The sequence below is a fragment of the Mustelus asterias genome, unplaced genomic scaffold (assembly GCF_964213995.1).
Source record: "Mustelus asterias unplaced genomic scaffold, sMusAst1.hap1.1 HAP1_SCAFFOLD_47, whole genome shotgun sequence".
In the NCBI taxonomy this organism is placed as follows: Eukaryota; Metazoa; Chordata; class Chondrichthyes; order Carcharhiniformes; family Triakidae; genus Mustelus; species Mustelus asterias.
In genome coordinates this window covers 959,808-976,793 of record NW_027590122.1, presented here as the reverse complement: position 1 = coordinate 976,793, position 16,986 = coordinate 959,808, and the positions used below count along the sequence as shown (strand labels likewise).

Below are 16,986 nucleotides of genomic sequence, written 5' to 3'. Positions count from 1 at the left end.
GTTCCCCCTCCTTTTGGGGAGCTGCCCCCTTTACTTTGGCCTGACTTAATCTGAGTTTGTTTATTTGGTTTGACCTAAAAAGAGGGCAACATCTGGGAGGAAATCAATGTCTCCCCCTTTCCATTTCCTTTCTCATTCTGGGGGAAATTGGGGACTTGCAGCAACTGATGGGAAAGGAAGTGAATCCAGGGAGACTGCAGACTCTGAAAACGTTATAGACGAACATCGGAATTAGGAGCAAGACTAGGCCCAGGTATCTTTTTCTTTCTCTCACAAGACATTGACATCCTTTAGCTCCCTCACTTTGACATGTTTATATATCTGGCTAATAGGATGGCCTCTTACCCAATGTTCATAATTCAAGGGGGAGTTTTCTCAGGAGAGGGCTAACATTTTAATGAACAGTAAATTTGTATGGGAGAGAGATATGTTTAATGTAGTTACATGGTATATACTATGTTATTTACGATTCCCTATTTCTTGTCTTAAAATATATAGCAGTGTATCAACATTATCTATTTTCAGTGATGGAAACATTACAACATAGAATAGGCAACTCAGATCCATGCCAACTCTCTGTGGAGCAATTCAGTCAGTCCCATTCCCTCTCTGTATCCCCATTCCCCTGTGTTTCACGTCACAATGGAATGGATGAGAGTTCCAAAGGAGCTGAGACTGGAGTAGAGTTGATCAATGGCACTGAGGTGGAAATAGGCGGTCTTGATGATGATGTGGCAATGTGGCTGGAAGCTCAACTTGGGGTGAAATATTTTACCATGGTTGTGAACAGTTTGCTTCAGCCTCAGACAGTTGCCAGGAAGAGGGAGAGAGTTGCTGGCGAGGGAGTGGAGTTTGCAGTGGGGACTGAAGACAATGGGTTCAGTCTTCCCAATGTTTATATGAAAGAAATTTCTGTTCTTTTAGTACTGGACGTCAGACAAGTCAGGGTGGTGTGTGAGTTGGAGGGGAACTTGAAGGTGATGGTGTTCCCATCTAGTTGCTACCCTGGTCCTTCTAGGTGGGTGGAGGTTGAGGGTTTGGGAAACTTTCTGTCAAAGTTCTAATTGAGTTGTCAATGTACAAAATCCCTCTCCTTCACCCTGACCTCTCCTACTTCTCTCTATCTTCTCTCTCAGTGTCCAGAGTCTTGTGTCCAGACCGTGTGGCAGATTTCCTGCCCTGAAGGATATCAGTGAACCCGCTGGGTTTTTATGACAATCCAGCAGTTTTCATGATCACTTTTTCCGAGTGCCAGCCCCACAAATGACCAGATTCATTCAGCTCAATTTCACAAACTGCCTTTGTGTTTTTGTGGGTTCTCTCTCACTTCCTTTTTTCTGTTTTAAATCAATTTCACAGGGTTTAGAAGAGGAGGATTTGCAGTTGGGAAACTGAAACCAAATATTATATCAAAACCTGATGGAGTTAGCCAATTTATTGTAACCTGAATATCATTGTGTTTTGAACATGGAAGGAAATAGCACCGTTCACAGTGAAGAGAAACTGTACACGTGTTCTGTGTGTGGACAAGACTTTAACCAATCATCCAGCCTTTCGGAACATAATTGCAGTCGCAACAGGGAGAAGCTGTGGAAATGTGGGGACTGTGGGAAGGGATTCGATTACCCTTCCCAGCTGGAGATTCATTGGCGCAGTCACAGTGGGGAGAGACCATTCACCTGCTCCCAGTGTGGGAGGGGATTCACTCAGTCAAACAGCTTACATATACACCAGAGAACTCACACTGAAGAGAGACCATTCAACTGCTCCCAGTGTGGGAAAGGATTCAGTGCCTCATCCCATCTGCTGAAACATCAGCGAATCCACACTGGGGAAAGGCCGTTCACCTGCTCTGTGTGTGGGAAGGGATTCACTCAGTCTTCCAACCTCGCATTACACCAGCGAATTCACACTGGGGAGAGGCCATTCACTTGCTCCCAGTGTGGGAAGAGATTTGCTCAGTCAGCCACCCTCTTCACACACCAGCGGATTCACACTGATGAGACCTTTTAAATGTCCAGACTGTGGGAAATGCTTTAAAAATTCTGTAAATCTGCATTACCATCAACGTGTTCACACTGATGAGAAACCATTCAGGTGCTCTCACTGTGGGACTGGGTTCAAGCAATCATCTCAACTCACTGTACACCAGCGCACTCACACTGGGGAGAGACCGTTCACCTGCTCCCAATGTGGGAATGGATTTGCTCACTCATCCACTCTGCTGACACACCAGCGAATTCACACCAGGGAGAAGCCATTCACTTGTTCCAAGTGTGGAAAGGGATTCAGTCAGTCATCCAATCTGCTGAGACACCAGCGAGTTCACAAGTAACTGTTGTGATTGGATTTTGTTGTTTTCGTGTTCAGACTGAACCATGTACCTTTGGGTCTGTTTCTGCTGAATTGTAAAGTGACTCCAGCTCTGTTATAGGTGTTGATATAATTGGTCTTAGAAGAGGTGGATTTGGGGTCAGGAAACTTGCACAAAACATCAGATCAGGATTGGATGGAATTGCACAATGTATTGTAACCTGAACAGCAGAGAATTTTGAACATGGAAGGAAATAGCACCGTTTTAATTATCTAAAAGTCGCGAGATTTGAGGAAGATTCCAGTAGATTGCAAAGTAGCAAATGTAACTCCTTTATTCAAAAAAGGAGGGAGGCAAAAAGGAAACTAAAGGCCACTTAATCTAAAATCTGATGTAGGGAAAATATTAAAGCTTTATTAAAGATATCATGAGAATGAGAAAAATTCAGACATAAGGAGTCAGCACGGTTTGAGAAAGGGAAATCATATTCAACCTATTTATTGGAGTTCTTTGAAGGAGTCACATATACTTTAGATAAAGGGGGTCAGTTCGCTCAGTTGGCCGGGTGGCTGGTTTGTGATGCACAGCGACACCAATGGCACGGGTTCAATTCTCGTGCCAACCAAGGGGCATTCTAGGATGAGAGGTCATAGCCTTAGGATAAGGGGCAGCAAAGTTAAAACAGAGTTGAGGAGAAACTGCTTCTCCCAAAGGGTTGTGAATCTGTGGAATTCGCTGTCCCAAAGGGTGGTGGATGCTGGGACAGTGAGTAAATTTAAGGAGGAGTTAGACAGATTTTTAATTGGTAATGGGGTTGAAGGGTTATGGGGAGAAGGCAGGAAAATGGGGATGAGGAGCTTATCAGCCATGATCGAATGGCGGAACAGACTCGATTGGCCAAATGGTCTAATTCTGCTCCTATATCTAATGAATTTATGATCCTCAGGTTAAGTGACCACCAGTCAGCTCTCCCTCTCAAGGGGACATCTGGGAGATGGTGACTTTATATATTGGATAATGGGGCAGCAAAGGTGAATGTACTGTACTTTGATTTGCAAAATGCATTTCATAATCTGCCACATCAAAGCTTAATGTGGAAAATAGAATCTCACAGTGTGGGGGTAATATGGCATGGAAAGAAGATTGGCGAGCTAACGGGAAACAGAGTTGGCAACACATGGATCTTTATCTGGTTGGCAGGATGTGACGAGTGGTGTGCCAAAGCGATCAGAACTGGAACCTCTACTTTTAACAATTTATATAAACGACTTGGATGCAAGCATGGTCGCTAAATTTGCTGAGGACACAAAGGTAGAAAAGTAAGTTGTGAAGAGGATGTAAGGAGGCTACAAAGGGATGTAGATAAGTTCAGCTAGTGGGCAAAGATTTGGCAAATGGAGTATAACGTGGGCAAATGTGGAATTATCAATTTTGGCAGGAATTCCTGCCAAATTTTAAAAAAAACGTTAAATGGTGAGAGATTGCAGAGCTCTGAGATTCAGAGGTGTCCTAATACATGAATCACAAAAGGCTGGAAAGCAGGTACAGCAAGTAATCAGGAAAGTTAATAGAATGTCATTGTTTATTGTGAGGAAAGTGGTTACAAAAGGAGTGAGTTTATGTTTCAGTCAGACAGGACACTGGTGAGACCACATCTGGAGTGTTGTTAAAGTATTGAACTCCTTATTTAAGGAAAATGTAAATGCATTGGAAGCAGTTCAGAGAATGTCTACCAGACTAATACCAGAAATTGGCAGGTTGTCTTATGAGGAAAGATTGGAGAATCTGGGCTTGTAGCCACTGGAGTTTAGAAGAGTAAGAGGGGCCTTGATTGAAACCTTTTACGTTTCTGAGGGCTATTGACTGGGTTGATGTGGAAAGGACTTTTTTTTCTTGTGGGAGAATCTTGAACAAGGAGACACTGTTTAAAAATGTGTTTCAGACAGAGATAGGGAGAAGTGTTTTCTCTCAGAGGATCATGGATCTTTGGAACTCTCTTCCTCAAAAGGCAGAGGAAGAAGAATCTTGGAATATTTTGAAGAAGAGCAAGGTGGTCTCCTGATTAAAAAGGAGATGGAAGATTATTGGTGAGGGTAGTGGGCAGGAATGTTGGGTTGAGGTTACAATCAGATCAGCCACGATCCTATTGAATGGCGGAACAGGCTTGAGGGGCCGAGTGGCCTCCTTCTGTTCTTAATTATTATGTTCGAATGGGTCTGTTTCCATTGCTGTTAATAAACAACAGTCCATTTATAGGTGTTAATATTGTGGATAATAGTCAAATAAATTGACTTTGTGTTAAACACATGGCCTTTTTAATATCTTCAACACAGGTTCATCCAATGATTGGCCGTGGTAAAATTGACCTTAGTGTCAGTGGTAATAGCAGGGCCAGTAAATGGGGTTACAGGAATAGGGCCTGGGTGGGATTGTGGTTGGTGCAGACTGGATGGGCTGAATGGCCTCCTTCTGCACTGTAGGGATTCTATGATTCTAGTCTTGTAATAGAATATTGTAACTATGTTAATATACTTCCAGGCATTGTTATTCCGATAGAGAAGGAGACAATATCAACTTCTTATAGAGCAATCCAGTCAGACCCATTGCCCCTCCATCTACCCATTCTCCTGCAAGAATATTTCCTTCAAGTGCGCATCCAATTTCAGTTTGAAATCTTTAATTGTTTTCACTGCCACAAGATCCGTGGGCACCCAGTTCCAGATCATGATCACTCGCTGCACCCACCATATCTCCAACCAAGTAATGAGTGCTGCATATTACACACATTTGAACAGGAAGTGATGAGCATGGATTCATTAACCAACATGAATTGGCACCTTTAGGAGAATTGGGAGGGTGTATAGTGCGATACAGCAGGGTAAGAATAGTGGGGAAAAGTAAAGAATTTTCTATAAAAACTGGAATTGTCTTTTCTGAATTTCTAAGTTGCACTGACAGTGATGAATTTTGGAAATTCGTGTTACAGGATATCAGAAGAGGATTTCCAGACAGAAATCTCAAAACAAACACTCATGGTGATCTGACAGATTAACTCCATTCATCGGGACCTGGACAACATCAGCCTTTGGAATCTACAAAGAGAAATATTTGTCTGTTCTTCTGCTTCAAGAGATTTCAACCATAAATGTGATTGGAAAAGCAAGAACACATCTTGAAAAGACAGCACCAGTCACATTGGGGTGAGACCATTCGGGTGTTTTGTTGTGGATGAGGCTTCAGCTGACTGTCAAACTGGGAGAGACACATGGACACCAGCACCATGGAGAAGCCGTGGAAATGTGGAGACTGTGGTAAAGGATTCAATTTCTCACACCAACTGGAAACTCATCGATGTAATCACACTGGGGAGAGGCCGTTCATTTGTTTGGAGTGTGGGAAGGGATTTGCTCATTCATCCTCCCTGCAGACACACAAACGAGTTCACACAGGGGAGTGGCCATTCACCTGCCCCGAGTGCGGGAAAGGATTCACAAGTTCATCCCACCTGGAGACACACAAGCGAGTTCACAGCGGGGAGAAGCCATTCACCTGCTCCGATTGTGGGAAGAGATTCAGTGAATCATCCAACTTGCTGATGCACCAGCGAGGTCACACCGGGGAGAAATGGTTCACGTGTTCAGAGTGTGGGAAGGGATTCACTCAGTTATCCCACCTGCAGACACACGAGCGAGTTCACACTGGGGAGAGGCCATTCATCTGCCCTGAGTGTGGGAAAGGATTCAGTAATTCATCCAACCTGCAGAGACACCAGCGAATTCACACCAGGGAGAGACTGTTCAGCTGCTCCGAGTGTGGGAAGGGATTCACTGATTCATCCTATCTGCTGATACATCAGCGAGTTCACACTGGGGAGAGGCCGTTCATCTGCTCTGAGTGTGGGAAGCATTTTCCTTATGCATCAAATCTGCAGAGACACCGACGATTGCACACTGGGGAGAGACCATTCACCTGCTCCTATTGTGGGAAAACATTCACTCAGTCATCCCACCTGCAGATACATCAGCGGGTTCACACTGGAGAGAGACCATTCACCTGCTCTCAGTGTGGGAAAGGATTCAGTAATTCATCCAACCTGCGGACACACCAGCGAGTTCACACTGGGGAGAGACCAGACTCCTGTTCCACATGTGAGAAGGATACAATCGATCATCTAATTGGCTGACACACCGGCGAGTTCAGCAGTGATTATTGGGATTGGATTCTGCTGCTGTTGCTGCTGTTAATGACATCCAAGCCTGAACTCTGTTCATTCTGATAGTTTGGGTTTGTTTCTGTTGATGTTTACAATCTCTGTAACTGGACTGGATGTTTAATATTCTGGAACTTGGCTTGTTTTACCTTGTGACCCTTACTCTTCTAATAAAGTATCTTTCTTTGGTCTATAGCAAATAGTGATTTACTTGTAATTTTTTTCAACTGAGTCAGAGCAGAGGAATAACCTCTCCCCAGTGTGAATCTGCTGGTGCACTGTGAGGTGAGATAATCGCCTGAACTCAGTCCTAAAGTGAGAGCACCTGAACGGTCTCTCGTCAGTGTGGACAAGTTGATAGGATATCACTTCCCTGGAACTTTTACAGCTCTTCTCGTAATCTGGGCAATTAACAAAATCACTCAAGTGTGAACACGTTTGTGTGTCATATGGTGGGATGACTGAATGAATCCCTTTCCATCTCTGCAGCGTTTGAACAATCTCCCCCCAGTGTGAATATGTCAGTGAGACAACAGGTTGGCTGATGGAGTGAAATCAGTCCAATACACAGAGCCGGTGAACGGCCTCTCCCCGGTGCACGATGAGCTTCCAGCTCAGACAGGTAACTGAATCCCTCATCACTGTCCTCACTCTTCCATGGTTCCTCCCCAGGATGTTTATATTTGTAGCTCCTGAGGCCAGATGATCAACTGAAGCTGCGTCCACACAGAGAACAGTTTCATCTACTGTGAACAATGCTTTTTCCTTCAATGTTTAAATGATAATCAAGTTACCGTTAACTGGGCAGCTCCGTCAACTCCTGATGTGATGTTTGTTCAAAGATTCCTGACTGCAAATCCTCCTCTTCTAAAACTCTGTGACACTGAATTTAAAAGAAAAAAAATGTGAGAGAGAACCCACAAAAACACAAAGGCAGGTTGTGAAATTGAGCGGAATGAATCTGGTCATTTCTGGGGCCGGCACTAGGTAAAAGTGACCATGAAAATTCTGGAGTGTCATTAAAAACCCAATTGATTCACTGATGTCCTGCAGGGAAGGGATTGAATGTCACCCATTCAATAGGATCATGGCTGATCTGACATTCCTCATGTCCACTTTCTTGCCCTTTTCCCGTAACCCTTGATTTCCTTATTGATCAAAAATATACACAAGGGCTTTGCCCCCACAGCTCTCTGTGGCAAGGACTTGCAAAGACTCTCAACCCTCTGGGAGAAGAAATTGCTCCTGATCTCAGTCTTAAATTGGCACCTTTTATTCTGAGACTGTGCCCTCTGGTCCCAGACTCTCCCATGAGAGGAAACATCCGCTCAGCATTTACCCTCTCAAGTCCCTTAAGAATCCAATATGCTTCAATGAGATCACCTCTCATTCTTCTAAATTCCAATGAGGAGAGGCCCAACCTGTTTAAACTTTCCTCATAAAACAATCCCTCCATAACGGGGATAATCCAAGTGAATCTACTGTGAACTGCCTCCAATGAAATAATATTTTTCCTGAAATAAGGAGACCAAAACTGCTCACAGTCCTCCAGATATGGTCTCGCCAGTACCTTGTACAGTTGTAGCAAGACTTCCCTACTCATATACTCCAACCACAGTGGCACTGCAGTTAGCACTGCTGCTTCACAGCGCCAGAGACTCGGGTTCAATTCCTGGCTTGGGTCACTGTCTGTGTGGAGTTTGCACATTCTCCCCGGTTCTGCGTGGGTTTCCTCCGGGTGCTCCGGTTTCCTCCCACAGTCCAAAGATGTGCAGGTTAGGTGAACTGGTCATGCTAAATTCTCCCTCAGTGTACCTGAACAGGCGCCGGAGTGTGGCGACTAGTGGATTTTCACAGTAACATCATTGCATTGTTAATGTAAGCCTACTTGTGACAAATAAATAAACTTTACTTTACTTGAAATAAGGGCCAACATTCTATTAGGCTTCCTGATTACCAACTGCACCTGTGTGCTGGGTTTCTGTGTTTTGTGCAGAAGTCCCCCAAGTCCTGTTGTGTTGCAGCTTTACAGTCTTTTCCCCATTTAAATAATACTCCCCTGCTCTCCCTTCCAAAATGAACTGTTTCACATTTTCCAACATTATCATAGAGTCCCTACAGTGCAGAAGGAGGACATTCAACCCATGGGTCGCACCAATTCTCTCACATAGTATCTTACCCAGAGCCTCTCCCCCACCCTATCCCCATACCCTCACACATTTACCATGGCTAATCCATCTAACCTACATGTCTTGGGACACTAAGGGAAATGGCTAACCCACTTAATCTGCACATCTCTGGACTGTGGGAGAAAACCAGAGCATCTGGAGGAAACCCACACAGAGGAAAGCTGCTGGATTATCATAAAAACCCAAGTGTTATGCTGATGTCTGTCAAGAAAGGAAATCTGGCACCTGGTCTCGAGTGGAGACAGAGAGAAGTAGAAGGGGCCGGGGTGAAGGAGAGGGATTTTATACATCTAGAACTCAATGAGAACTTTGACAGAATCTCCCAAATCCTCAACCTCCACCACCTAGAAGGACCAAGGTAGCAGGTAGATGTGAACGCCATCACCTCCGAGTTTCTCCCCCCACAACTCGCACACAATCCTGACTTGTCTGAAATCCAGTACTAAAAGAACTGAAACTTCTTTCATACAAACACTGGGAAGACTGAACCCATTGTCTTCAGTCCCCACTACAAACTCCACTCCCTCACCAGCAACTCTATCTTCCTGGTAACTGTCTGAGGCTGAACCAAACTGTTCACAACCATGGTGAAATATTTCACCCCAAGATGAGCTTCCAACCACATATCCACATCATCATCAAAACCGCCTATTCCCATCTCAGTGACATCGCCCGACTCCACCCCAGTCTCACTTCATCTGGAACTCTCATCCATTCCAATGTGACGTGGAGCTCAAGGGAATGGAACTGACCAAATTGCTCCACAGAGAGTACAGTAAGTCTCACAACACTAGGTTAAAGTCCAACAGGTTTATTTGGAATCACGAGCTTTTGGAGCACTGCTCCTTCCTCAGGTCACTCACCTGATGGACTTTAACCTGGTGTTGTGAGACTTCTTACTATGCCCAACCCAGTCCAATGCCGGCATCTCCACATCATGGCTACCACGGAGAGTCAGCATGGATTTAAGTTGCCAAATGCATTTCCTTCTATGTTGTAATCTCTGCATCACTGGAAATTGATAAAGCAGCCACACTGCTGTATATTTCAAGTCAAAAAATATGGGATCATAAATAACATATCTCTCTCCCATACAAATTTACAGTTCATTTAAATGTTAGCCCTCTTCTGGGAAAACTGAATTGTGAACATTGGGTAAGAGGCTACCCTATTAGCCAGATAAACTGAGGGAACTAAAAGATGTCAATGTCTTTGAGAGAGAAACAAAAATATACCTGGGCCTAGTCCTGTTCCTGAATCCGGTCTTCATCTGTAACCTTTCCAGAGTCTGCAGCCTCCCTGGATTCACTTCCTTTCCCTTCAGTTGCTGCAAGTCCCCAATTTCCCCCAGAATGAGAAAAGAAATGGAAAGGGGGAAACATTGATTTCCTCCCAGATGTTGCCCAGAAGAGGGAGTTTGGACAACTTCCGCATTGTGACGTCCATAAGAGAGCTCTGCCTAAATCAGCCAATAGGAATCATTCTGCTCCGCGATGACGTCTCCGGGTTCCAGTGCTCAGGCCCGGGCGTGCGGACCCGGGAGCCCCGCCCCCACCCATTGTTCCCCCTCCACCTCTTCCAGCCACGGTTTCCAATCAACCGGCTGACGGCTCCGGCCAGAGCGAGAAGCCGCGTCATGATCGCCCCCTCCCTCGGCCCGGGACTGCGCATGTCCAAGGGAGAGGGGAAGATGCGCATGTGCGGGGCGAGCCAACCTTTTGACCTGCTGCTGAGGTGTTGGCCAATGGAAAGTTGGAGGAACGGATGTTCTGGTCCTCCAGCCAATCAGAGCTCGCCCATTGTCTGAATGCGGAAGTGGACAATGAGCTTGTTCAGCTGCTCATTCCTGCCTTGACTTGCAGCAACTGAAGGGAAACGGAGTGACTCCAGGGAGGGTGCAGACTCTGGAAAGGTTGGCCCAGGTTTCTCTTTCTCTTAAAGACATTGACATCCTTTGCTCCCTCAGCTTGACACATTGATTTGTCTGGCTAAAAGGTCCCTTTCCTAATGTTCACAATTAAAGGGCTGGTTTCCCCTGGTGATGGCTGACATTTAAAAGGACAATAAATTAATATAGGACAGAGATATGCCTTGTGTTGTTATATAGTAGATTTGGTATAATATTTATGGTTCTGTAACAAAGTACGTTTATTATTATTTCTTGTTTTGTAATGTAGCACTGAAGCTATGTTATATATTTTCACTCATTGAGTCATTACAGCGCAGAAGGAGTCCATTCAGTAACTCGAATCCATGCCGACTCTCTGTAGAACAATCCAGTCAGTCCCATTCCCTTTCTATATTCCCTTTCCCCTGCAAGTTTATTTCCTTCATGTGCCCATCTAATTTCTGAAATATATTAAAGGGGACAGTAAACTAATATCGGACAGAGACGTGTCTGATGTTGTTTTTTATTCATCCTTGGGACACGGGCATTGCCGGCTGGGCCAGCATTTATTGCCCATCCCCAATTGCCCTTGAACTGAATGGCTCGCTCGGCCATTTCAGAAGCTGGGTGAGAGTCAACCACATTGCTGTGGCTCTGGAGTCACGGTAGCACAGTGGTTAGCACTGCTGCTTCACAGCTCCAGGGACCTGGGTTCGAATCCCGGCTTGGGTCACTGTCTGTGTGGAGTTTGCACATTCTCCTCGTGTCTGCGTGGGTTTCCTCCGGGTGCTCCGGTTTCCTCCCACAGTCCAAAGATGTGCGGGTTAGGTTGATTGGCCATGCTAAGAAAATTGCCCCTTAGTGTCCTGAGATGCGTAGGTTAGAGGGATTAGTGGGTAAAATATGTAGGGATATGGGGGTAGGGCCTGGGTGGGATTGTGGTCGGTGCAGACTCGATGGGCCGAATGGCCTCTTTCTACACTGTAGGGTTTCTATGATTTCTATGATTTCTATGACATGTAGGCCAGACTGGGTAAGGACGGCAGATTTCCTTCCCTAAAGCACATTAATGAACCAGACGGGTTTTTTGGTCAATCGACAATGGTTTCATGGTCATCAGTAGATTCTTAATTCTAGATTTTGTTTTCAAATTCAAATTCCACCATCTGCCGTGGCAGGATTCAAACCCGGGTCCCCAGAACATCAGCTAAGTTTCTGGATTAATAGAACATAGAACAGTACAGCACAGAACAGGCCCTTCGACCCACGATGTTGTGCTGAGCTTTATCTGAAACCAAGATCAAGCTATCCCACTCCCTATCATCCTGGTGTGCTCCATGTGCCTATCCAATAACCGCTTAAATGTTCCTAAAGTGTCTGACTCCACTATCACTGCAGGCAGTCCATTCCACACCCCAACCACTCTCTGCGTGAAGAACCTACCTCTGATATCCGTCCTGTATCTCCCACCACGAACCCTATAGTTATGCCCCCTTGTAATAGCTCCATCCACCCGAGGAAATAGTCTTTGAACGTTCACTCTATCTATCCCCTTCATCATTTTATACACCTCTATTAAGTCTCCCCTCCGCCTCCTCCGCTCCAGAGAGAACAGCCCTAGCTCCCTCAACCTTTCCTCATATGACCTACCCTCCAAACCAGGCAGCATCCTGGTAAATCTCCTCTGCACTCTTTCCAGCGCTTCCACATCCTTCTTATAGTGAGGTGACCAGAACTGCACACAATATTCCAAATGTGGTCTCACCAAGGTCCTGTGCAGTTGCAGCATAACCCCACGGCTCTTAAACTCCAACCCCCTGTTAATAAAAGCTAACACACTATAGGCCTTCTTCACAGCTCTATCCACTTGAGTGGCAACCTTTAGAGATCTGTGGATATGGACCCCAAGATCTCTCTGTTCCTCCACAGTCTTCAGAACCCTACCTTTGACCCTGTAATCCACATTTAAATTTGTCCTACCAAAATGAATCACCTCACATTTAACAGGGTTAAACTCCATTTGCCATTTTTCAGCCCAGCTTTGCATCCTATCTATGTCTCTTTGCAGCCTACAACAGCTGTCCACCTCATCCACTACTCCACCAATCTTGGTGTCATCAGCAAATTTACTGATCCACCCTTCAGCCCCCTCCTCTAAGTCATTAATAAAAATCACAAAGAGCAGAGGACCAAGCACTGATCCCTGCGGCACACCGCTAGCAACCTGCCTCCAATCCGAAAATTTTCCATCCACCACCACCCTCTGTCTTCGGTCAGACAGCCAGTTACCTATCCAATCGGCCAACTTTCCCTCTATCCCACACCTCCTTACTTTCATCATAAGCCGACCATGGGGGACCTTATCAAACGCCTTACTAAAATCCATGTATATGACATCAACTGCCCTACCTTCATCAACACACTTAGTTACCTCCTCAAAAAATTCTATCAAATTTGTGAGGCACGACTTGCCCTTCACGAATCCGTGCTGACTATCTCGGATTAATCCGCATCTTTCTAAATGGTCGTAAATCCCATCCCTAAGGACCCTTTCCATCAATTTACCAACCACCGAAGTAAGACTAACCGGTCTATAATTACCAGGGTCATTTCTATTCCCTTTCTTAAACAGAGGAACAACATTCGCCATTCTCCAGTCCTCTGGCACCATCCCCGTGGACAGCGAGGACCCAAAGATCAACGCCAAAGGCTCTGCAATCTCATCCCTTGCCTCCCACAGAATCCTAGGATACATTTCATCAGGCCCAGGGGACTGGTGATTAATACTACAAGGCTATCCGCTCCCCTGTTGTTATATGGTACAGATTAGATATATTATTTATAGCTCTGTAATAAAATACACTTATTATATCTGGCTGTGTAATTTTGGACTGCAGCTATATTATATATTTCCAACAATCTCTTCTCTCAGAGAATTGTTAGTGTCTAGATTTCTCTTCCATAGGGACCAGTGGAGGGATTGAATATATTCAAGGATGAGTTAGACAGTGTTTGAATGACAAGGGAGTCAATAATTATTGGGAACAGGCTGGAAAATGGAGAGAAAGCTCAGATGAGGAAGGATTTCTTCACTCAAGGATGTGGTGATGTTTTGGATTCTCTACCCCAGAGGACTACAGAGCCTCAGTCATCAAGAATTTTCAAGAGAGGGGTTGATAGGTTTCTAGATATTGAAGATATCGATGGATATGGGGGACAGTGTGGGGAAAATAATGCAGAGGTAGATCAACCAATAATCTCAATGAATGGTTGAGCAGACTCGATGGGCCGAATGCTGACTGCAGCTCCTATTTGTTCTGATTTCTGTGCTGGACAGGAAGCAGTGAGCATGGATCTGTCAATCAGCCTCAATCAGCACCTTCAGGAGAATTGGGAGGGTGAATATTAGATACAGCAGAGTGAGAATGGAGGGAGAGTGTGTGGGATGGAGATTCACGGCTTTTGGGGAATGGGAGAGGAAAGAATGTTCATTAGAATCACAGAATTGCTCCATCTTATCAACCGTCCCTGAGCTTTCACAATGAATCCCACTTCTGAGGACACCCTTATCTCTGACTTGTCTGTACTGCTGGCAGTCTCACAAAGCAGCTGCCTGTGTGCTGATACGGGAGGCCCTGCTGGGCAAGTTTAATGCTCCATGACTGTGTCTTTAAAGAATGCTCCATAAACTAGAAATGTAGATTTGAATTTCGATCATATTCTGAATTGCAATGTTTTTTTTCTAAATTGACTTACAGGATATTAGACAAGGAGAAATCAGACAGAAATCTCCAACATCACATCGAGATCTGACAGAGTGACTCGACTTCTTGGGACCTGAATATCATCGGCCTTTGAATCTAGCAGGAGAAATGCTTGTTTGGCCTCTTGGCTTCAAAAGATTGTAAACATCGCTGTGACTAGAAATGCATTGAGATACACACACCCGAGTGAGAGTGTTCCAGTGCACTGAGTGTGGAAAGAGCTTTAACCAGTTACACAGCCTGAAAATACATCGCAGCTTTCACAGCGGGGAGAGATTGTACCCGTGACCTGTGTGAGATTTAACTGATTGTTTAACCTGGAGAGTCACAAGGACACCCGCACCATGGAGAAACCGTGGAAATGTGGAGACTGTGGGAAGGGATTCATATCCCCATCTCGGCTGGAAATTCATCAACGCAGTCACACTGGGGAGAGACCATTCACCTGCTCTGTGTGTGGGAAGGGATTCACTCAGTTATCCAGCCTGCAGAAACACAATCTCACTCACACCAATGAGAGACCATTTAAATGCTGTGACTGTGGGAGTGGTTTTAAAAGCTCTCAGGATCTGGTGTCCCACCAGCGCATTCACACTGAGGAGAGACCGTTCAGCTGCTCTCACTGCACAAAGAAATTTAGAACTTCATCCAACCTGCAGATACACCAGCGAGTTCACACTGGGGAGAGATCGTTCACCTGCTCTGTGTGTGGGAAGGGATTCACTCAGTCATCCAGCCTGAAGACACACCGAGTCATTCATACCAATGAGAGACCCTTTAAATGCTGTGACTGTGGGAATGGCTTCAAAAGCTCTCAGAAACTGATCGTCCACCAGCGCATTCACACTGAGGAGAGGCCGTTCAGCTGCCCTCACTGCTCAAAGAGATTTAGAATATCTGCAGCATTGCTGAACCATCAGCGAGTTCACACCAGGGAGAGACCATTCACCTGCTCGGTGTGTGCGAAAGGATTCACTCAGTTATCCAGCCTCCGCAGACACAACATCACTCACACCCAGGAGAGACCCTTTAAATGTTCTGACTGTGGGAGTGGCTTCAAAAGCTCTCATGAACTGATTACCCACCAGCGCATTCACACTGGGGAGAGACCGTTCAGCTGCTCTGACTGTGGGAAGGGATTCGCTCAGTCATGCAACCTACGGGTACATCAGCGAGTTCACACTGGGCAGAGGCTGGTCACCTGCTCTGTGTGTGGGAAGGGATTCACTCGGTCAGCAAACTTGGTGAAACACCAGCGAGTTCACAAGTGATTACAGTTCTGGGATTATTCTTGTGAATCTTTCTTGCCCCTTCTCCAGTGCCTTTATTTCCTTTTTCTAAATGGAGATCACTAATAGAACGTAGAACAGTACAGCACAGGAACAGACCCTTCAGCCCACGATATTGGGTCGAACATGATGCCAAATTAAACTTATCCGTTCTGCCTGCCCTTGGTCCATATTCCTTGCATATTTATGTGTTTATCTAAACGCCCCTATCGTATCTGCCTCCACCACCTGTGCTGCAGCGTGTTCCAGACACGACCACTCTCTGTGCAAAGGAAAAACTTGCCCCTCACATCTCCTTTGAACTTTCCCCCTCTCTCCTGAAGTGCATGCCCCCTAGTATTAGAAATTTTAACTCTGGGGAAAAAGATTCTGACTGTCAACCCTATCTCTGTCTCTCATAATTTTATAGACTTCAATCAGCTCTCCCCTCAATTTCTGCAGTTTCAGAGAAAACAACCCTAGTTTGTCCAGCCTCTCATTATAGCTCATCCCCTCCAATCCAGGCAGCATCCTGGTAAACATCTTCTGCACCCTCTCCAAATCCTCTGCATCCTTCCTGTAATGTAGCGAACAGAATTGAATGCACTATTCTAAGTGCGGTCTAACCAAGGTTTTATAAAGCTGCAACATGACATCCTGAATAAAGGATGTCAGACTCAATAAAGGCAAGCATGCTATCTGCCTTCTTTACCACCTATCTACTGGTGTGGCCAATTTCAGGGAGCTCTGGACTTGAACCCCAAGATCATTGCTGTTCAGGGGTCTGCCATTAACTGGATACTTACCCTTAATATTTGATCTCCCAAAGTGCAGCACCTCACACTTGCCTGGATTAAAATCCATCTGCCATTTCTCCGCTCATATCTGCAGCTGATCTACATCCCACTGTATCCTTTGACAACCTTCTACATTATCTACAACTCCATCTAGCTTTGTGTTGTCTGCAAACTTACTAACCCACCCATCCACGTTTTCATCCAAGTCATTTATATGTATCCCAAAGAGCAAAGGTCCCAGTACGGATCCCTGCAGAACACCACTCGTCACAGACCTCCAGTCAGAAAAACACCCTTCCACCACTATTTTCTGACTTCTATGGGCAAATCAATTCTGAATCCAAGTGGCCAAGTCACCGTGAATCCCATGCATCTTAATCTTCTGGATGAGGCGACCATGAGGGACCTTGTTGAAAGCCTCACTAAAATCCATGTACACAACATCCACTGCTCTACCCTCAATGGTCACCCTTGTCAGCTCCTCAATAGAATCAATCAAGTTAGAAAGATGTTGACATTGCTGCCAGTGTAGTCTGGTGATGAAAATATAGACTGG

The 16,986-nt window shown here is 45.3% G+C and overlaps 3 protein-coding genes across 3 annotated transcripts in view; all 3 read left to right on the top strand.

Annotated features, from left to right (window-relative positions):
* Nucleotides 1-16,986, top strand: part of LOC144483173 (uncharacterized) — a 950,558-nt gene that overhangs the window by 855,626 nt on the left and 77,946 nt on the right.
* On the top strand, nt 69-6,578 carry LOC144483167 (uncharacterized). The gene is given in 4 exon segments (XM_078201963.1): nt 69-253; nt 1,360-2,003; nt 2,005-2,331; nt 5,591-6,578. Coding segments are annotated over 3 exon segments (1,770 nt in total). The 5' UTR covers nt 69-253; nt 1,360-1,467; the 3' UTR covers nt 6,498-6,578.
* On the top strand, nt 10,531-16,392 carry LOC144483134 (uncharacterized). Its single transcript, XM_078201921.1, has 2 exons — nt 10,531-10,625; nt 14,360-16,392. The coding sequence occupies exon 2, from the start codon at nt 14,710-14,712 to the stop codon at nt 15,634-15,636; it is 927 nt and encodes a 308-aa protein (XP_078058047.1). The 5' UTR covers nt 10,531-10,625; nt 14,360-14,709; the 3' UTR covers nt 15,637-16,392.

Excerpts from the sequence above, each read along its gene's own strand:
- LOC144483134 (XM_078201921.1), top strand. The coding sequence starts at position 14,710 with ATGGAGAAACCGTGGAAATGTGGAGACTGTGGGAAGGGATTCATATCC.